General features: G+C 47.6%; 1 protein-coding gene across 50 annotated transcripts; it reads left to right on the forward strand.

Annotated features, from left to right (window-relative positions):
- The first annotated feature begins 1,712 nt into the window (after positions 1–1,712).
- Positions 1,713–20,835, forward strand: LOC126966121 (fibroin heavy chain-like). Of its 50 annotated transcripts, none has more exons than XM_050810003.1 (16): positions 1,713–1,793; positions 3,994–5,587; positions 6,032–6,255; positions 6,826–7,126; positions 8,324–9,070; positions 9,242–9,655; positions 10,442–10,822; positions 11,876–12,382; positions 12,827–13,579; positions 14,171–14,341; positions 14,933–15,031; positions 15,314–15,385; positions 16,601–16,891; positions 17,945–18,415; positions 18,587–18,787; positions 20,156–20,835. In XM_050810003.1, exons 1-16 carry the CDS (start codon positions 1,752–1,754, stop codon positions 20,755–20,757), a joined length of 6,870 nt encoding a protein of 2,289 aa, XP_050665960.1. In that variant the 5' UTR covers positions 1,713–1,751; the 3' UTR covers positions 20,758–20,835. The 50 variants fall into 50 exon arrangements, with proteins under 50 accessions (XP_050665960.1, XP_050665972.1, XP_050665958.1 ...); XM_050810015.1 differs by lacking the exons at positions 14,171–14,341; positions 14,933–15,031; positions 15,314–15,385 and adding exons at positions 14,762–14,932; positions 16,022–16,372; positions 18,515–18,586 and having other exon boundaries at positions 16,538–16,891; positions 17,945–18,205; positions 18,758–18,787; XM_050810001.1 differs by lacking the exons at positions 14,171–14,341; positions 14,933–15,031; positions 15,314–15,385 and adding exons at positions 14,762–14,932; positions 16,022–16,132; positions 16,304–16,372 and having other exon boundaries at positions 16,538–16,891.
- The last annotated feature ends 892 nt before the right edge of the window (positions 20,836–21,727 follow it).

The following is a 21,727-nucleotide window of genomic DNA, read 5'->3' on the forward strand; positions in this document are numbered from 1 at the left end:
GTAATTACATGTCTTATCCATGACAGTTTTGACAGCTTTATACATTATATTGTTTGTGACATGTAAACCTAGTTTTCATGTACGCGCTCAAAATATATTAGAGAAATTGCTTTGCCTTAATCGATACCGAGACTGCCCTGACCCTTTGAACTTATTTAAGTAAAATTGAGTTTTGTTAAACTCAGTTTGAGGTGTCATTGGTAAAATCCAGGCTAGGCTCTGCTGCCCATTTTTTCACATGTCTGTCAGTGGGCTGTTCCTATTAGTTAGTGGCGGTATCCACCAAATCAAAGAGGAGAGGAGATAAGCCACGATGCTATCAGGTTATTTGAGATGTGAGTTGTGCTTATAACAATGCTTACGGGTGTGCGAGGCGCGGGGAGAAGCCAGCCCGTCTTCACGCATCTCCGCTCCGCCACGCCGCTTGACGTCCACGCGGCATAACATTCTATATACAAATGAGACATCTCCTCTCGTCTCCAATTGATACATTTCCACCGAAGCTTTGCGCAGAGGAGATGTGGAAATAACGAAATTTGATTGGTTATCAAAATACATCTCCTCTCCTCTCCGCTTTGGTGGATACCGGGCCTAATAGTTAACAGCAATAGTTAGATACTTTCCTCACGAAATTTAATGTTGTTGTCGTGGGACACCAGATAGAAACGAAGTTCCTTATTATAAAATTAATAATTTCAAGTTCTATTAGAGGTATAAAGAAATTATTGTTCGGGTATACATTTTTTGTAACGATTTTTTTATCGAGAAAAACCAAAAAACTACTTTTCAAAATTATCTTAACACCTTCATTTTATTAACAAAGATTTATATAAATACTACTTATTATGACATTATGTGCTTATACATGTAACAACCGATATTTGAAGAGAAGACACTGAGTATTGTCGACTTTTTCCAAAACTAACTATTTGACAGGAGCGAAGCCGTATCCATATGTCATATACGGAATTAACACTCCCGAAAACCTCGATAATGATACTCAATATTGATTTTAATGAAAAAGTCACACCCGCCATCTTGGATCTCTAAATAGATGTCATAGGTATTGTTATTGACACTCCCGAAAACCTCGAAAATTATACCCAAATTGTTTTCTTGGAAAATTGTAGGCAACTTATTATAGGGAGTAAAAGAAAGAAAGAGAAAGAAAAAATGTTTATTGACGTCATTATACATTTTGATAATTGTTCTTAAAGTTATACTATTCTAATTATGATCTAATGACGCCAATGGGCCCCCAGCTCAGCATAGTTGTGGTTTCGAAAGAATCCACAACGCTGGTCTTCCGTGGAAACCCAGAGAGCGCTACTAACGCACAGTCCTGTGACACGAAGGAAAAAGGGAAAGACTGGAAACAGTCGGGCGAGGCCTTTTTGATCATTTTGATACTAAGTTATTATGACATAGTGTCATTTAAATTAGAAAAAATATAAAAAATGACTTAGAAAACCGACTGAATAAATCCTGATTTATACTTATTAAAGTTAACAATACAATCAATGGCATATGTTTTAAACAAATTGAAATGTGCGCAAAAATAACGAAGTCTTAATTAATATGTATTGTTTTAGCACAAGGCACATTTAAAAAGAAATTGATTATAGGCAAATATTTGCTGAATCGAATAATAACTTGCGTAGAGTATGTGTAAATATTATGTGACATTAAATGAGTATAAAAGGGTAAGTTTTCAGTGTGAAAAGCATCAGTTCGGTTCCATCTCTCACAAAATGAGAGTTACAACCTTTGTGATCTTCTGCTGTGCTCTGCAGGTGAGTTTACTAATAATTTAATTTTTATTACTGTTTTTAACCAACTTCAAAAAGAATGTGGTCCTCAAATCGTGTATTATATATTTTTACTTTTATATATTTTATATAAAAGACGTTGTTTGCCCGCTCCCAAGCTACTGAATCTATTTAAATCAAATTTTTCAAAATGTGTGCAGTTTGATGGAACTTCTCTCAAGTTCGCTAGGGTAGGGCAGTTACCTAGATACTGACTCAAACTCAGAGAATAGCATTAATTTTTACTTAGGGTCAATAGGGGAATCCTATGGACCCTAAATATTATTAATGGATTCTAACGGAATCAATTTTGAGAACATAAATAAATACCTTTTATGACCCTATGTTACCTGACGTTACAATGGCCCTTAATCATATATATTTCCAATTTTATTTTTGCATGAATCTCTCTATGCGATAATTTTTTTGACGCACGGTTTGACCTGTTCTGAAGTGACTTTATGTTATTGAAAGAGGAACAACGAAATAATTATTGAACTTACGAACTTACCAATTTCGTATATATTATGCAATTGATTCAGCGTACCGCTCATCAGCTAGTAAGTATAATATATTATACTAGCTGACCCAGCAAACGTTGTATTGCCGATATTAAAATCGCTATACAAAAGTAACTGTTGATCGTAGATGGGTGAAAATTTGAATTTGATGTATTTTTTAATGTTGACTCATAATCAAACAAATTTAAAAAAAAAATGTCAAAAAACTAAAAATAAAAATTGGCGTGGACCACCCTTAACTTTTAGGGGGATGAAAAATAGATGTTGTCCGATTCTCAGACCTACCCAATACGCACTCAAAATTTCATGAGAATCGGTCAAGCCGTTTCGAAGGTTTTTAATTACAAACACCGCGACATGAGAATATTATATATTAGATTATGTTAATACTACTACTTGAAATGTTTCTTCATTTTTAATGGGAAAAAATCTAAATCATAAGGACCATGACGAATGAATTGAATTTTTTTTTATTTACATTTTAAACATTAATTTGGGAAAGGACATAGGCTACATTTTATCCAATGCTCCCGCGGGATTTGTGTAAAAATTAAAATTCACGTCGATGAGCTATAACTATACCAATAGAAAGTTTAGTTTGCTATAGCAATCTTCTTCGAAATAACATTCATATAATATGTTGGGAATGGGAGTGAAAACCGGAACCGGAACTGGAATCGGACTTGATATAATCTTCAAAACTTGTTTATTATTTTCAAAAACCCTTTACCTACGCGGACAAAGTAGCGTAGGTGAAGGGCGTCACTAGGTATAAATAAATCGAGCAACCTATTGGTTCTCACCTATAACTTGGTATATATGTATAGGCAAATAAAAATTTTTAGCAATGTCAATCACTATATCTACCATCATGGGTAAAGTGTATGGGTTTCGTCATAATGAGCAACAACATATTTGACAAGCGATGCATTTATCACCTCGTAAGATTGGAAAAATGAAGAAACAGTCTCCAGCCTCATCTCCTCATCCACAAAAAAAAAACACTTTCACCAAACCAAAAATTTCCAAATAAATATTTCTAGCCAAGGAATACCTACTCATGGGTATATTTAATCTTTGGCTTATACACGTAAACTCTCAATAATAGTTAATAAGCAATGCTAAAGTAACAGCCAACCATTACTTCTATAGTGTACCAGAGGCACTAAACGTCCCTTGTTCATTAGAAATACACATTATGAAATAAATGTGATTCATCATTCAGCCGAAAGACGCCCACTGCTGGATAAAGATTTACGCGACATCCATCGTGCTTCGGCGATCTTGACCAGATCGCCGGTTCATCTTATGGGTGGCCTACCAACACTGTGTGTTCCAGTGGTCGCCATAACAGGACTTTTATGCCCCACCGGCCATCAGTCCGCCAAACTGTGTGCCCTGCCCACTGCCACTTTAATTTCGCAATCATTTGGGCTATGTCGGTGACTTTAGGTCTCCTACGGATCTCCTCATTTCTGATTCGCAGTGAAACTCCGAGCATAGCACTTTCCAGTGCCCTCTGAGCGACCATGAGCTTTCTCATCAGGGCCATAGTTAGCGACCACGTTTGCATACCATAAGCCATCACTGGCAATACACTCTGGTTGAAAACCTTCGTCTTCAGGCAGTGTTGTATTTGATTGTAAATGTGATTATTGTTTCAGTATGTTACTGCAGATGCTATCGACGATGCATTGCAAAATGCAATGAGGCAAGGAAGGCTTGAAAGGAAGAAAGTTAACGAAACTGATGAAATTGACGTTGATCAAAAAGGAGATTTATACGAAAAATCAACAACAACGAAAGAATACGAAGCTTACGGTGATTTCGACGAAGATGTTACAGGCGATGATGTGAAGGTTAAAACATTGGTTATAAGAACTGATGCAAAAGGACATGAATCGATATGGGAGAAAGATGTGCTTATAAAGAAAAAGGGTCACACAGGAAGCTCAGCAGAAAGTGTGAGCTTAAGCGAAGGCAGTTCTCAAATACTAGGTCAAACAGTTGGATTCTCACCATATGGCAACCAAGTCCCCAGAGTAATTGTTAATGACAACGGATCAGGATCATCGTCGGCTGCCGCTGCAGCTTCGTCCGCAGCGTCAAGTGGAAATGGCGGTCAAGGTGGTGTCTCTGGGCTAGGCGCAGGAGGAATCAACGGACTATATGGCCTGAATGGACTTCTCGGATCACAAAGTCAAGGAGTCACTATCGTAAACGAAAGAGGTTCAGGATCTGGATCATCGTCTGCTGCCGCTGCATCGTCTGCCGCATCAAGCGGAAATGGTGGGCTTGGTAGTGCCTATGGGCTTGGCGCAGGAGGACTCAACGGACTGAATGGCTTGAATGGAATTCTCGGATCACAAGGTCAAGGTGTCACTATCGTTAACGAACGAGGTTCAGGATCATCGTCTGCTGCTGCTGCAGCTTCGTCTGCCTCGTCAGGCGGAAATGGTGGCTTGAATGGACTTCTCGGATCACAAGGCCAAGGAGTCACTATCGTAAACGAAGAAGATTCAGGATCATCATCTGCTGCCGCTGCATCGTCCGCTGCATCAAGCGGCAATGGTGGGCTAGGCAGTGCCTATGGGCTTGGCGTAGGAGGGCTCAACCTACTGAATGGAATTCTCGGATCGCAAGGTCAAGGCGTCACCATCATCAACGAAGATGGTTCTAATTCGGGTTCAAGTTCGAGTGCCAGTTCAGCTAGTGCATCTTCTGCTTCTGGACAAAATAGTGGTATATTAGGTCAAGGATATAATGCAAACGCACTCGCCGCCGAGTTGGCCGCTGAAGAAGTAGGTCTATTAGGCGGGTACTCACCATACGGCAACCAATCCCCCAGAGTAATTGTTAATGATAACGGATCAGGATCATCGTCTGCTGCCGCTGCAGCTTCGTCCGCAGCGTCAAGTGGAAATGGCGGTCAAGGTGGTGTTTCTGGCCTTGGTGCAGGAGGAATTAACGGACTTTATGGCCTGAATGGACTTCTCGGATCACAAGGTCAAGGAGCTGCAGCATCAGCCGCCGCTGCCGCTGCCGCTGGTCGTGGTTCTGGAGGATATGGATTAAATGGCAATGTAGGACAAGGTGTCATCAACAATAATGAAGGAAGTTCAGGTTCAGGATCATCGTCTGCTGCAGCTTCTTCTTCGGCCGCATCAAGCGGAAATGGTGGGCTAGGTAGTGCCTTTGGGCTTGGCGTTGGAGGTATCAACGGACTATATGGCCTGAATGGACTTCCCGGAGCACGAGGTCAAGGAGTCACTATCGTAAACGAACGAGGTTCAGGTTCTGGATCATCGTCTGCTGCCGCTGCATCGTCAGCTGCATCAAGCGGAAATGGTGGGCTAGGTAGTAACTATGGGCTTGGCGCAGGAGGACTCAACGGACTGAATGGCTTGAATGGAATTCTCGGATCACAAGGTCAAGGTGTCACTATCGTTAACGAACAAGGTTCAGGATCATCGTCTGCTGCTGCTGCAGCTTCGTCTGCCTCGTCAGGCGGAAATGGTGGCTTGAATGGACTTCTCGGATCACAAGGCCAAGGAGTCACTATCGTAAACGAAGAAGATTCAGGATCATCATCTGCTGCCGCTGCATCGTCCGCTGCATCAAGCGGCAATGGTGGGCTAGGCAGTGCCTATGGGCTTGGCGTAGGAGGGCTCAACCTACTGAATGGAATTCTCAGATCGCAAGGTCAAGGCGTCACCATCATCAACGAAGATGGTTCTAATTCGGGTTCAAGTTCGAGTGCCAGTTCAGCTAGTGCATCTTCTGCTTCTGGACAAAATAGTGGTATATTAGGTCAAGGATATAATGCAAACGCACTCGCCGCCGAGTTGGCCGCTGAAGAAGTAGGTCTTTTAGGCGGGTACTCACCATACGGCAACCAATCCCCCAGAGTAATTGTTAATGATAACGGATCAGGATCATCGTCTGCTGCCGCTGCAGCTTCGTCCGCAGCGTCAAGTGGAAATGGCGGTCAAGGTGGTGTTTCTGGCCTTGGTGTAGGAGGAATTAACGGACTTTATGGCCTGAATGGACTTCTCGGATCACAAGGTCAAGGAGCTGCAGCATCAGCCGCCGCTGCCGCTGCCGCTGGTCGTGGTTCTGGAGGATATGGATTAAATGGCAATGTAGGACAAGGTGTCATCAACAATAATGAAGGAAGTTCAGGTTCAGGATCATCGTCTGCTGCAGCTTCTTCTTCGGCCGCATCAAGCGGAAATGGTGGGCTAGGTAGTGCCTTTGGGCTTGGCGTTGGAGGAATCAACGGACTATATGGCCTGAATGGACTTCCCGGAGCACGAGGTCAAGGAGTCACTATCGTAAACGAACGAGGTTCAGGATCTGGATCATCGTCTGCTGCCGCTGCATCGTCAGCTGCATCAAGCGGAAATGGTGGGCTCAATGGACTTCTTGGTTTGAATGGACTTCTCGGATCGCAAGGTCAAGGAGTCACTATCGTAAACGAAAGAGGTACAGGATCTGGATCATCGTCTGCTGCCGCTGCATCGTCTGCCGCATCAAGTGGAAATGGTGGTCTAGGTAGTGCCTTTGGGCTTGGCGTTGGAGGTATCAACGGACTATATGGCCTGAATGGACTTCCCGGAGCACGAGGTCAAGGAGTCACTATCGTAAACGAACGAGGTTCAGGTTCTGGATCATCGTCTGCTGCCGCTGCATCGTCAGCTGCATCAAGCGGAAATGGTGGGCTAGGTAGTAACTATGGGCTTGGCGCAGGAGGACTCAACGGACTGAATGGCTTGAATGGAATTCTCGGATCACAAGGTCAAGGTGTCACTATCGTTAACGAACGAGGTTCAGGATCATCGTCTGCTGCTGCTGCAGCTTCGTCTGCCTCGTCAGGCGGAAATGGTGGCTTGAATGGACTTCTCGGATCACAAGGCCAAGGAGTCACTATCGTAAACGAAGAAGATTCAGGATCATCATCTGCTGCCGCTGCATCGTCCGCTGCATCAAGCGGCAATGGTGGGCTAGGCAGTGCCTATGGGCTTGGCGTAGGAGGGCTCAACCTACTGAATGGAATTCTCGGATCGCAAGGTCAAGGCGTCACCATCATCAACGAAGATGGTTCTAATTCGGGTTCAAGTTCGAGTGCCAGTTCAGCTAGTGCATCTTCTGCTTCTGGACAAAATAGTGGTATATTAGGTCAAGGATATAATGCAAACGCACTCGCCGCCGAGTTGGCCGCTGAAGAAGTAGGTCTTTTAGGCGGGTACTCACCATACGGCAACCAATCCCCCAGAGTAATTGTTAATGATAACGGATCAGGATCATCGTCTGCTGCCGCTGCAGCTTCGTCCGCAGCGTCAAGTGGAAATGGCGGTCAAGGTGGTGTTTCTGGCCTTGGTGTAGGAGAAATTAACGGACTTTATGGCCTGAATGGACTTCTCGGATCACAAGGTCAAGGAGCTGCAGCATCAGCCGCCGCTGCCGCTGCCGCTGGTCGTGGTTCTGGAGGATATGGATTAAATGGCAATGTAGGACAAGGTGTCATCAACAATAATGAAGGAAGTTCAGGTTCAGGATCATCGTCTGCTGCAGCTTCTTCTTCGGCCGCATCAAGCGGAAATGGTGGGCTAGGTAGTGCCTTTGGGCTTGGCGTTGGAGGTATCAACGGACTATATGGCCTGAATGGACTTCCCGGAGCACGAGGTCAAGGAGTCACTATCGTAAACGAACGAGGTTCAGGATCTGGATCATCGTCTGCTGCCGCTGCATCGTCAGCTGCATCAAGCGGAAATGGTGGGCTCAATGGACTTCTTGGTTTGAATGGACTTCTCGGATCGCAAGGTCAAGGAGTCACTATCGTAAACGAAAGAGGTACAGGATCTGGATCATCGTCTGCTGCCGCTGCATCGTCTGCCGCATCAAGTGGAAATGGTGGTCTAGGTAGTGCCTTTGGGCTTGGCGCAGGAGGCATCAACGGACTATATGGCCTGAATGGACTTCTCGGATCACAAGGTCAAGGAGTCACTATCGTTAACGAACAAGGTTCAGGATCATCGTCTGCTGCTGCTGCAGCTTCGTCTGCCTCGTCAGGCGGAAATGGTGGCTTGAATGGACTTCTCGGATCACAAGGCCAAGGAGTCACTATCGTAAACGAAGAAGATTCAGGATCATCATCTGCTGCCGCTGCATCGTCCGCTGCATCAAGCGGCAATGGTGGGCTAGGCAGTGCCTATGGGCTTGGCGTAGGAGGGCTCAACCTACTGAATGGAATTCTCGGATCGCAAGGTCAAGGCGTCACCATCATCAACGAAGATGGTTCTAATTCGGGTTCAAGTTCTAGTGCCAGTTCAGCTAGTGCATCTTCTGCTTCTGGACAAAATAGTGGTATATTAGGTCAAGGATATAATGCAAACGCACTCGCCGCCGAGTTGGCCGCTGAAGAAGTAGGTCTATTAGGCGGGTACTCACCATACGGCAACCAATCCCCCAGAGTAATTGTTAATGATAACGGATCAGGATCATCGTCTGCTGCCGCTGCAGCTTCGTCCGCAGCGTCAAGTGGAAATGGCGGTCAAGGTGGTGTTTCTGGCCTTGGTGTAGGAGGAATTAACGGACTTTATGGCCTGAATGGACTTCTCGGATCACAAGGTCAAGGAGCTGCAGCATCAGCCGCCGCTGCCGCTGCCGCTGGTCTTGGTTCTGGAGGATATGGATTAAATGGCAATGTAGGACAAGGTGTCATCAACAATAATGAAGGAAGTTCAGGTTCAGGATCATCGTCTGCTGCAGCTTCTTCTTCGGCCGCATCAAGCGGAAATGGTGGGCTAGGTAGTGCCTTTGGGCTTGGCGTTGGAGGTATCAACGGACTATATGGCCTGAATGGACTTCCCGGAGCACGAGGTCAAGGAGTCACTATCGTAAACGAACGAGGTTCAGGTTCTGGATCATCGTCTGCTGCCGCTGCATCGTCAGCTGCATCAAGCGGAAATGGTGGGCTAGGTAGTAACTATGGGCTTGGCGCAGGAGGACTCAACGGACTGAATGGCTTGAATGGAATTCTCGGATCACAAGGTCAAGGTGTCACTATCGTTAACGAACGAGGTTCAGGATCATCGTCTGCTGCTGCTGCAGCTTCGTCTGCCTCGTCAGGCGGAAATGGTGGCTTGAATGGACTTCTCGGATCACAAGGCCAAGGAGTCACTATCGTAAACGAAGAAGATTCAGGATCATCATCTGCTGCCGCTGCATCGTCCGCTGCATCAAGCGGCAATGGTGGGCTAGGCAGTGCCTATGGGCTTGGCGTAGGAGGGCTCAACCTACTGAATGGAATTCTCGGATCGCAAGGTCAAGGCGTCACCATCATCAACGAAGATGGTTCTAATTCGGGTTCAAGTTCGAGTGCCAGTTCAGCTAGTGCATCTTCTGCTTCTGGACAAAATAGTGGTATATTAGGTCAAGGATATAATGCAAACGCACTCGCCGCCGAGTTGGCCGCTGAAGAAGTAGGTCTTTTAGGCGGGTACTCACCATACGGCAACCAATCCCCCAGAGTAATTGTTAATGATAACGGATCAGGATCATCGTCTGCTGCCGCTGCAGCTTCGTCCGCAGCGTCAAGTGGAAATGGCGGTCAAGGTGGTGTTTCTGGCCTTGGTGTAGGAGGAATTAACGGACTTTATGGCCTGAATGGACTTCTCGGATCACAAGGTCAAGGAGCTGCAGCATCAGCCGCCGCTGCCGCTGCCGCTGGTCGTGGTTCTGGAGGATATGGATTAAATGGCAATGTAGGACAAGGTGTCATCAACAATAATGAAGGAAGTTCAGGTTCAGGATCATCGTCTGCTGCAGCTTCTTCTTCGGCCGCATCAAGCGGAAATGGTGGGCTAGGTAGTGCCTTTGGGCTTGGCGTTGGAGGTATCAACGGACTATATGGCCTGAATGGACTTCACGGAGCACGAGGTCAAGGAGTCACTATCGTAAACGAACGAGGTTCAGGTTCTGGATCATCGTCTGCTGCCGCTGCATCGTCAGCTGCATCAAGCGGAAATGGTGGGCTAGGTAGTAACTATGGGCTTGGCGCAGGAGGACTCAACGGACTGAATGGCTTGAATGGAATTCTCGGATCACAAGGTCAAGGTGTCACTATCGTTAACGAACGAGGTTCAGGATCATCGTCTGCTGCTGCTGCAGCTTCGTCTGCCTCGTCAGGCGGAAATGGTGGCTTGAATGGACTTCTCGGATCACAAGGCCAAGGAGTCACTATCGTAAACGAAGAAGATTCAGGATCATCATCTGCTGCCGCTGCATCGTCCGCTGCATCAAGCGGCAATGGTGGGCTAGGCAGTGCCTATGGGCTTGGCGTAGGAGGGCTCAACCTACTGAATGGAATTCTCGGATCGCAAGGTCAAGGCGTCACCATCATCAACGAAGATGGTTCTAATTCGGGTTCAAGTTCTAGTGCCAGTTCAGCTAGTGCATCTACTGCTTCTGGACAAAATAGTGGTATATTAGGTCAAAGATATAATGCAAACGCACTCGCCGCCGAGTTGGCCGCTGAAGAAGTAGGTCTATTAGGCGGGTACTCACCATACGGCAACCAATCCCCCAGAGTAATTGTTAATGATAACGGATCAGGATCAACGTCTGCTGCCGCTGCAGCTTCGTCCGCAGCGTCAAGTGGAAATGGCGGTCAAGGTGGTGTTTCTGGCCTTGGTGTAGGAGGAATTAACGGACTTTATGGCCTGAATGGACTTCTCGGATCACAAGGTCAAGGAGCTGCAGCATCAGCCGCCGCTGCCGCTGGTCGTGGTTCTGGAGGATATGGATTAAATGGCAATGTAGGACAAGGTGTCATCAACAATAATGAAGGAAGTTCAGGTTCAGGATCATCGTCTGCTGCAGCTTCTTCTTCGGCCGCATCAAGCGGAAATGGTGGGCTAGGTAGTGCCTTTGGGCTTGGCGTTGGAGGTATCAACGGACTATATGGCCTGAATGGACTTCCCGGAGCACGAGGTCAAGGAGTCACTATCGTAAACGAACGAGGTTCAGGTTCTGGATCATCGTCTGCTGCCGCTGCATCGTCAGCTGCATCAAGCGGAAATGGTGGGCTAGGTAGTAACTATGGGCTTGGCGCAGGAGGACTCAACGGACTGAATGGCTTGAATGGAATTCTCGGATCACAAGGTCAAGGTGTCACTATCGTTAACGAACGAGGTTCAGGATCATCGTCTGCTGCTGCTGCAGCTTCGTCTGCCTCGTCAGGCGGAAATGGTGGCTTGAATGGACTTCTCGGATCACAAGGCCAAGGAGTCACTATCGTAAACGAAGAAGATTCAGGATCATCATCTGCTGCCGCTGCATCGTCCGCTGCATCAAGCGGCAATGGTGGGCTAGGCAGTGCCTATGGGCTTGGCGTAGGAGGGCTCAACCTACTGAATGGAATTCTCGGATCGCAAGGTCAAGGCGTCACCATCATCAACGAAGATGGTTCTAATTCGGGTTCAAGTTCGAGTGCCAGTTCAGCTAGTGCATCTTCTGCTTCTGGACAAAATAGTGGTATATTAGGTCAAGGATATAATGCAAACGCACTCGCCGCCGAGTTGGCCGCTGAAGAAGTAGGTCTTTTAGGCGGGTACTCACCATACGGCAACCAATCCCCCAGAGTAATTGTTAATGATAACGGATCAGGATCATCGTCTGCTGCCGCTGCAGCTTCGTCCGCAGCGTCAAGTGGAAATGGCGGTCAAGGTGGTGTTTCTGGCCTTGGTGTAGGAGGAATTAACGGACTTTATGGCCTGAATGGACTTCTCGGATCACAAGGTCAAGGAGCTGCAGCATCAGCCGCCGCTGCCGCTGCCGCTGGTCGTGGTTCTGGAGGATATGGATTAAATGGCAATGTAGGACAAGGTGTCATCAACAATAATGAAGGAAGTTCAGGTTCAGGATCATCGTCTGCTGCAGCTTCTTCTTCGGCCGCATCAAGCGGAAATGGTGGGCTAGGTAGTGCCTTTGGGCTTGGCGTTGGAGGTATCAACGGACTATATGGCCTGAATGGACTTCCCGGAGCACGAGGTCAAGGAGTCACTATCGTAAACGAACGAGGTTCAGGTTCTGGATCATCGTCTGCTGCCGCTGCATCGTCAGCTGCATCAAGCGGAAATGGTGGGCTAGGTAGTAACTATGGGCTTGGCGCAGGAGGACTCAACGGACTGAATGGCTTGAATGGAATTCTCGGATCACAAGGTCAAGGTGTCACTATCGTTAACGAACGAGGTTCAGGATCATCGTCTGCTGCTGCTGCAGCTTCGTCTGCCTCGTCAGGCGGAAATGGTGGCTTGAATGGACTTCTCGGATCACAAGGCCAAGGAGTCACTATCGTAAACGAAGAAGATTCAGGATCATCATCTGCTGCCGCTGCATCGTCCGCTGCATCAAGCGGCAATGGTGGGCTAGGCAGTGCCTATGGGCTTGGCGTAGGAGGGCTCAACCTACTGAATGGAATTCTCGGATCGCAAGGTCAAGGCGTCACCATCATCAACGAAGATGGTTCTAATTCGGGTTCAAGTTCGAGTGCCAGTTCAGCTAGTGCATCTTCTGCTTCTGGACAAAATAGTGGTATATTAGGTCAAGGATATAATGCAAACGCACTCGCCGCCGAGTTGGCCGCTGAAGAAGTAGGTCTTTTAGGCGGGTACTCACCATACGGCAACCAATCCCCCAGAGTAATTGTTAATGATAACGGATCAGGATCATCGTCTGCTGCCGCTGCAGCTTCGTCCGCAGCGTCAAGTGGAAATGGCGGTCAAGGTGGTGTTTCTGGCCTTGGTGTAGGAGGAATTAACGGACTTTATGGCCTGAATGGACTTCTCGGATCACAAGGTCAAGGAGCTGCAGCATCAGCCGCCGCTGCCGCTGCCGCTGGTCGTGGTTCTGGAGGATATGGATTAAATGGCAATGTAGGACAAGGTGTCATCAACAATAATGAAGGAAGTTCAGGTTCAGGATCATCGTCTGCTGCAGCTTCTTCTTCGGCCGCATCAAGCGGAAATGGTGGGCTAGGTAGTGCCTTTGGGCTTGGCGTTGGAGGAATCAACGGACTATATGGCCTGAATGGACTTCCCGGAGCACGAGGTCAAGGAGTCACTATCGTAAACGAACGAGGTTCAGGATCTGGATCATCGTCTGCTGCCGCTGCATCGTCAGCTGCATCAAGCGGAAATGGTGGGCTCAATGGACTTCTTGGTTTGAATGGACTTCTCGGATCGCAAGGTCAAGGAGTCACTATCGTAAACGAAAGAGGTACAGGATCTGGATCATCGTCTGCTGCCGCTGCATCGTCTGCCGCATCAAGTGGAAAAGGTGGTCTAGGTAGTGCCTTTGGGCTTGGCGCAGGAGGCATCAACGGACTATATGGCCTTAATGGACTTCTCGGATCACAAGGTCAAGGAGTCACTATTGTAAATGAAAGAGGTTCAGGATCTGGATCATCGTCTGCTGCCGCTGCATCGTCAGCTGCATCAAGCGGAAATGGTGGGCTAGGTAGTAACTATGGGCTTGGCGCAGGAGGACTCAACGGACTGAATGGCTTGAATGGAATTCTCGGATCACAAGGTCAAGGTGTCACTATCGTTAACGAACAAGGTTCAGGATCATCGTCTGCTGCTGCTGCAGCTTCGTCTGCCTCGTCAGGCGGAAATGGTGGCTCGAATGGACTTCTCGGATCACAAGGCCAAGGAGTCACTATCGTAAACGAAGAAGATTCAGGATCATCATCTGCTGCCGCTGCATCGTCCGCTGCATCAAGCGGAAATGGTGGGCTCAATGGACTTCTTGGTTTGAATGGACTTCTCGGATCGCAAGGTCAAGGAGTCACTATCGTAAACGAAAGAGGTACAGGATCTGGATCATCGTCTGCTGCCGCTGCATCGTCTGCCGCATCAAGTGGAAATGGTGGTCTAGGTAGTGCCTTTGGGCTTGGCGCAGGAGGCATCAACGGACTATATGGCCTGAATGGACTTCTCGGATCACAAGGTCAAGGAGTCACTATTGTAAATGAAAGAGGTTCAGGATTTGGATCATCGTCTGCTGCCGCTGCATCGTCAGCTGCATCAAGCGGAAATGGTGGGCTAGGTAGTAACTATGGGCTTGGCGCAGGAGGACTCAACGGACTGAATGGCTTGAATGGAATTCTCGGATCACAAGGTCAAGGTGTCACTATCATTAACGAACGAGGTTCAGGATCATCATCTGCTGCTGCTGCAGCTTCGTCTGCCTCGTCAGGCGGAAATGGGGGCTTGAATGGACTTCTCGGATCACAAGGCCAAGGAGTCACTATCGTAAACGAAGAAGATTCAGGATCATCATCTGCTGCCGCTGCATCGTCCGCTGCATCAAGCGGAAATGGTGGGCTCAATGGACTTCTTGGTTTGAATGGACTTCTCGGATCGCAAGGTCAAGGAGTCACTATCGTAAACGAAAGAGGTACAGGATCTGGATCATCGTCTGCTGCCGCTGCATCGTCTGCCGCATCAAGTGGAAATGGTGGTCTAGGTAGTGCCTTTGGGCTTGGCGCAGGAGGAATCAACGGACTATATGGCCTGAATGGACTTCTCGGATCACAAGGTCAAGGAGTCACTATTGTAAATGAAAGAGGTTCAGGATCTGGATCATCGTCTGCTGCCGCTGCATCGTCCGCTGCATCAAGCGGAAATGGTGGGCTAGGTAGTAACTATGGGCTTGGCGCAGGAGGACTCAACGGACTGAATGGCTTGAATGGAATTCTCGGATCACAAGGTCAAGGTGTCACTATCGTTAACGAACGAGGTTCAGGATCATCGTCTGCTGCTGCTGCAGCTTCGTCTGCCTCGTCAGGCGGAAATGGTGGCTTGAATGGACTTCTCGGATCACAAGGCCAAGGAGTCACTATCGTTAACGAAGAAGATTCAGGATCATCATCTGCTGCCGCTGCATCGTCCGCTGCATCAAGCGGAAATGGTGGGCTAGCTAGTAACTATGGGCTTGGCGCAGGAGGACTCAACGGACTGAATGGCTTGAATGGAATTCTCGGATCACAAGGTCAAGGTGTCACTATCGTTAACGAACGAGGTTCAGGATCATCGTCTGCTGCTGCTGCAGCTTCGTCTGCCTCGTCAGGCGGAAATGGTGGCTTGAATGGACTTCTCGGATCACAAGGCCAAGGAGTCACTATCGTAAACGAAGAAGATTCAGGATCATCATCTGCTGCCGCTGCATCGTCCGCTGCATCAAGCGGCAATGGTGGGCTAGGCAGTGCCTATGGGCTTGGCGTAGGAGGGCTCAACCTACTGAATGGAATTCTCGGATCGCAAGGTCAAGGCGTCACCATCATCAACGAAGATGGTTCTAATTCGGGTTCAAGTTCTAGTGCCAGTTCAGCTAGTGCATCTTCTGCTTCTGGACAAAATAGTGGTATATTAGGTCAAGGATATAATGCAAACGCACTCGCCGCCGAGTTGGCCGCTGAAGAAGTAGGTCTTTTAGGCAGGTACTTACCATACGGCAACCAATCCCCCAGAGTAATTGTTAATGATAACGGATCAGGATCATCGTCTGCTGCCGCTGCAGCTTCGTCCGCAGCGTCAATTGGAAATGGCGGTCAAGGTGGTGTTTCTGGCCTTGGTGCAGGAGGAATAAACGGACTTTATGGCCTGAATGGACTTCTCGGATCACAAGGTCAAGGAGCTGCAGCATCAGCCGCCGCTGCCGCTGCCGCTGGTCGTGGTTCTGGAGGATATGGATTAAATGGCAATGTAGGACAAGGTGTCATCAACAATAATGAAGGGAGTTCAGGTTCAGGATCATCGTCTGCTGCAGCTTCTTCTTCGGCCGCATCAAGCGGAAATGGTGGGCTAGGTAGTGCCTTTGGGCTTGGCGTTGGAGGAATCAACGGACTATATGGCCTGAATGGACTTCCCGGAGCACGAGGTCAAGGAGTCACTATCGTAAACGAACGAGGTTCAGGATCTGGATCATCGTCTGCTGCCGCTGCATCGTCAGCTGCATCAAGCGGAAATGGTGGGCTAGGTAGTAACTATGGGCTTGGCGCAGGAGGACTCAACGGACTGAATGGCTTGAATGGAATTCTCGGATCACAAGGCCAAGGAGTCACTATCGTGAACGAAGAAGATTCAGGATCATCATCTGCTGCCGCTGCATCGTCCGCTGCATCAAGCGGCAATGGTGGGCTAGGCAGTGCCTATGGGCTTGGCGTAGGAGGGCTCAACCTACTGAATGGAATTCTCGGATCGCAAGGTCAAGGCGTCACCATCATCAACGAAGATGGTTCTAATTCGGGTTCAAGTTCTAGTGCCAGTTCAGCTAGTGCATCTTCTGCTTCTGGACAAAATAGTGGTATATTAGGTCAAGGATATAATGCAAACGCACTCGCCGCCGAGTTGGCCGCTGAAGAAGTAGGTCTATTAGGCGGGTACTCACCATACGGCAACCAATCCCCCAGAGTAATTGTTAATGATAACGGATCAGGATCATCGTCTGCTGCCGCTGCAGCTTCGTCCGCAGCGTCAAGTGGAAATGGCGGTCAAGGTGGTGTTTCTGGCCTTGGTGCAGGAGGAATTAACGGACTTTATGGCCTGAATGGACTTCTCGGATCACAAGGTCAAGGAGCTGCAGCATCAGCCGCCGCTGCCGCTGGTCGCGGTTCTGGAGGATATGGATTAAATGGCAATGTAGGACAAGGTGTCATCAACAATAATAAAGGAAGTTCAGGTTCAGGATCATCGTCTGCTGCAGCTTCTTCTTCGGCCGCATCAAGCGGAAATGGTGGGCTAGGTAATGCCTTTGGGCTTGGCGTTGGAGGAATCAACGGACTATATGGCCTGAATGGACTTCCCGGAGCACGAGGTCAAGGAGTCACTATCGTAAACGAACGAGGTTCAGGATCTGGATCATCGTCTGCTGCCGCTGCATCGTCAGCTGCATCAAGCGGAAATGGTGGGCTAGGTAGTAACTATGGGCTTGGCGCAGGAGGACTCAACGGACTGAATGGCTTGAATGGAATTCTCGGATCACAAGGTCAAGGTGTCACTATCGTTAACGAACGAGGTTCAGGATCATCGTCTGCTGCTGCTGCAGCTTCGTCGTCCTCGTCAGGCGGAAATGGTGGCTTGAATGGACTTCTCGGATCACAAGGCCAAGGAGTCACTATCGTAAACGAAGAAGATTCAGGATCATCATCTGCTGCCGCTGCATCGTCCGCTGCATCAAGCGGCAATGGTGGGCTAGGCAGTGCCTATGGGCTTGGCGTAGGAGGGCTCAACCTACTGAATGGAATTCTCGGATCGCAAGGTCAAGGCGTCACCATCATCAACGAAGATGGTTCTAATTCGGGTTCAAGTTCTAGTGCCAGTTCAGCTAGTGCATCTTCTGCTTCTGGACAAAATAGTGGTATATTAGGTCAAGGATATAATGCAAACGCACTCGCCGCCGAGTTGGCCGCTGAAGAAGTAGGTCTTTTAGGCGGGTACTCACCATACGGCAACCAATCCCCCAGAGTAATTGTTAATGATAACGGATCAGGATCATCGTCTGCTGCCGCTGCAGCTTCGTCCGCAGCGTCAAGTGGAAATGGCGGTCAAGGTGGTGTTTCTGGCCTTGGTGTAGGAGGAATTAACGGAATTAACGGACTTTATGGCCTGAATGGACTTCTCGGATCACAAGGTCAAGGAGCTGCAGCATCAGCCGCCGCTGCCGCTGCCGCTGGTCGTGGTTCTGGAGGATATGGATTAAATGGCAATGTAGGACAAGGTGTCATCAACAATAATGAAGGAAGTTCAGGTTCAGGATCATCGTCTGCTGCAGCTTCTTCTTCGGCCGCATCAAGCGGAAATGGTGGGCTAGGTAGTGCCTTTGGGCTTGGCGTTGGAGGAATCAACGGACTATATGGCCTGAATGGACTTCCCGGAGCACGAGGTCAAGGAGTCACTATCGTAAACGAACGAGGTTCAGGATCTGGATCATCGTCTGCTGCCGCTGCATCGTCAGCTGCATCAAGCGGAAATGGTGGGCTCAAAGGACTTCTTGGTTTGAATGGACTTCTCGGATCGCAAGGTCAAGGAGTCACTATCGTAAACGAAAGAGGTACAGGATCTGGATCATCGTCTGCTGCCGCTGCATCGTCTGCCGCATCAAGTGGAAATGGTGGTCTAGGTAGTGCCTTTGGGCTTGGCGCAGGAGGAATCAACGGACTATATGGCCTGAATGGACTTCTCGGATCACAAGGTCAAGGAGTCACTATTGTAAATGAAAGAGGTTCAGGATCTGGATCATCGTCTGCTGCCGCTGCATCGTCCGCTGCATCAAGCGGAAATGGTGGGCTAGGTAGTAACTATGGGCTTGGCGCAGGAGGACTCAACGGACTGAATGGCTTGAATGGAATTCTCGGATCACAAGGTCAAGGTGTCACTATCGTTAACGAACGAGGTTCAGGATCATCGTCTGCTGCTGCTGCAGCTTCGTCTGCCTCGTCAGGCGGAAATGGTGGCTTGAATGGACTTCTCGGATCACAAGGCCAAGGAGTCACTATCGTAAACGAAGAAGATTCAGGATCATCATCTGCTGCCGCTGCATCGTCCGCTGCATCAAGCGGCAATGGTGGGCTAGGCAGTGCCTATGGGCTTGGCGTAGGAGGGCTCAACCTACTGAATGGAATTCTCGGATCGCAAGGTCAAGGCGTCACCATCATCAACGAAGATGGTTCTAATTCGGGTTCAAGTTCTAGTGCCAGTTCAGCTAGTGCATCTTCTGCTTCTGGACCAAATAGTGGTATATTAGGTCAAGGATATAATGCAAACGCACTCGCCGCCGAGTTGGCCGCTGAAGAAGTAGGTCTATTAGGCGGGTACTCACCATACGGCAACCAATCCCCCAGAGTAATTGTTAATGATAACGGATCAGGATCATCGTCTGCTGCCGCTGCAGCTTCGTCCGCAGCGTCAAGTGGAAATGGCGGTCAAGGTGGTGTTTCTGGCCTTGGTGTAGGAGGAATTAACGGACTTTATGGCCTGAATGGACTTCTCGGATCACAAGGTCAAGGAGCTGCAGCATCAGCCGCCGCTGCCGCTGCCGCTGGTCGTGGTTCTGGAGGATATGGATTAAATGGCAATGTAGGACAAGGTGTCAACAACAATAATGAAGGAAGTTCAGGTTCAGGATCATCGTCTGCTGCAGCTTCTTCTTCGGCCGCATCAAACGGAAATGGTGGGCTAGGTAGTGCCTTTGGGCTTGGCGTTGGAGGAATCAACGGACTATATGGCCTGAATGGACTTCCCGGAGCACGAGGTCAAGGAGTCACTATCGTAAACGAACGAGGTTCAGGATCTGGATCATCGTCTGCTGCCGCTGCATCGTCAGCTGCATCAAGCGGAAATGGTGGGCTCAATGGACTTCTTGGTTTGAATGGACTTCTCGGATCGCAAGGTCAAGGAGTCACTATCGTAAACGAAAGAGGTACAGGATCTGGATCATCGTCTGCTGCCGCTGCATCGTCTGCCGCATCAAGTGGAAATGGTGGTCTAGGTAGTGCCTTTGGGCTTGGCGCAGGAGGAATCAACGGACTATATGGCCTGAATGGACTTCCCGGAGCACAAGGTCAAGGAGTCACTATTGTAAATGAAAGAGGTTCAGGATCTGGATCATCGTCTGCTGCCGCTGCATCGTCCGCTGCATCAAGCGGAAATGGTGGGCTAGGTAGTAAGTATGGGCTTGGCGCAGTAGGACTCAGCGGACTGAATGGCTTGAATGGAATTCTCGGATCACAAGGTCAAGGTGTCACTATCGTTAACGAAGGAGGTTCAGGATCATCGTCTGCTGCTGCTGCAGCTTCGTCTGCCTCGTCAGGCAGAAATGGTGGCTTGAATGGACTTCTCGGATCACAAGGTCAAGGAGGTTCAGGATCTGGATCATCGTCTGCTGCCGCTTCATCGTCCGCCTCATCAAGCGGAAATGGTGGGCTCAATAGACTTTTTGGTTTGAATGGACTTCTAGGATCGCAAGGTCAAGGTGTCACCATCATCAACGAAGATGATTCTAATTCAGGCTCAAGTTCTAGTGCCGGTTCAGCCAGTGCATCTTCTGCTTCTGCGCAAAATAGTGGTATATTAGGACAAGCATATAATGCAAACGCACTCGTCGCCGAGTTGGCCGCTGAAGAACTAGGTCTTTTAGGTGGGTACTCACCATACGGCAAACAAGTCCCCACAGTTATTGTTAATGACAACGGATCAGGTTCATCGTCTGCTTCTTCGGCGGCAAGTTCATCATCAGCAGCATCATCAAGCACCGCTGTATCGCTCGGACAAGGCATAGGTCGTGGTCGTCGCCCATGTCGTTTGCTTCGCCGCCAATTTACAATCAGAATAGGCAGAAAAGGCGAAATTTGCCAAGAATGCTAAACTTTTATATGTTTTCTTATGTAAACAATTACCCTATCTTGAAATAATGTTTTGATATTAATAAATTGCATTCTCAAATTTCCTTGTTTTATTTAGCAATAACTGAACAGGTGCGTCAGGTTCATGCTTACATATCGACGCCGGAAAGCGATCATGTCGTAACTCTAAAAATGCAACTTTACACCAGACCCAAAAACTATTTCAAAAATAAAATAACAAAATATTCTGTATGCAATTAATGGACTCATTCTAAGATTATTGTAATTGTTTTAATTATCGGATACACCACTCCGTTTTTAATATACAAACAGCGAATATGGTGTATCTCAAAATATAAATGTATGGAGCAACACTAATTTGTTGAAATTGGCGGGCCGCAAACTTGCTGTGTCTGAATATGATTTTTAAATGACGAGTATTACTTTGTTTTAAGTCAATATTTATTTTGAAGTGTTTTGGCGATTTGTTGTATTACGACCATTAGGGTCGTACAAATAAAATGCTGTTTGTATGAAAATGTATTTATTCAATAAAAACAAAAATGTATAAAACAAATTCCAACTCTTTAAACATTAAACGTATTTAAAAATGTCAACGCTAAAAACTACGTAGGTAATTAAAAAAACTGAAATTACAATACAGAACATGAACTCTATGTTCTTTCGAAGTTCTTTCTTTTCTAATTATGATACTTGCAAATTACATTTGCTAAACTACATTTACGAACATTAAGATTTTGATGAAATTTAAAATTAAATATTGTTTTTAAATGAATGGAAATAAAATGTAAATACGTTAAAGATTTGAATTTTTTTTAACTCACGTGGTAAATAAAGACGATTACAATCTTTCCTGCAATAATGCGACTTTACCAAAAATAAATTATTTTAAAAATTTATATACATAATTTATCAAATTTCTAGGCGTTTTGGAAAAGTGATGATTAAACCTGGTTATGTCTTCCTTCTGA

The sequence above is a fragment of the Leptidea sinapis genome, chromosome 9 (genome assembly GCF_905404315.1).
Source record: "Leptidea sinapis chromosome 9, ilLepSina1.1, whole genome shotgun sequence".
Classification (NCBI taxonomy): domain Eukaryota; kingdom Metazoa; phylum Arthropoda; class Insecta; order Lepidoptera; family Pieridae; genus Leptidea; species Leptidea sinapis.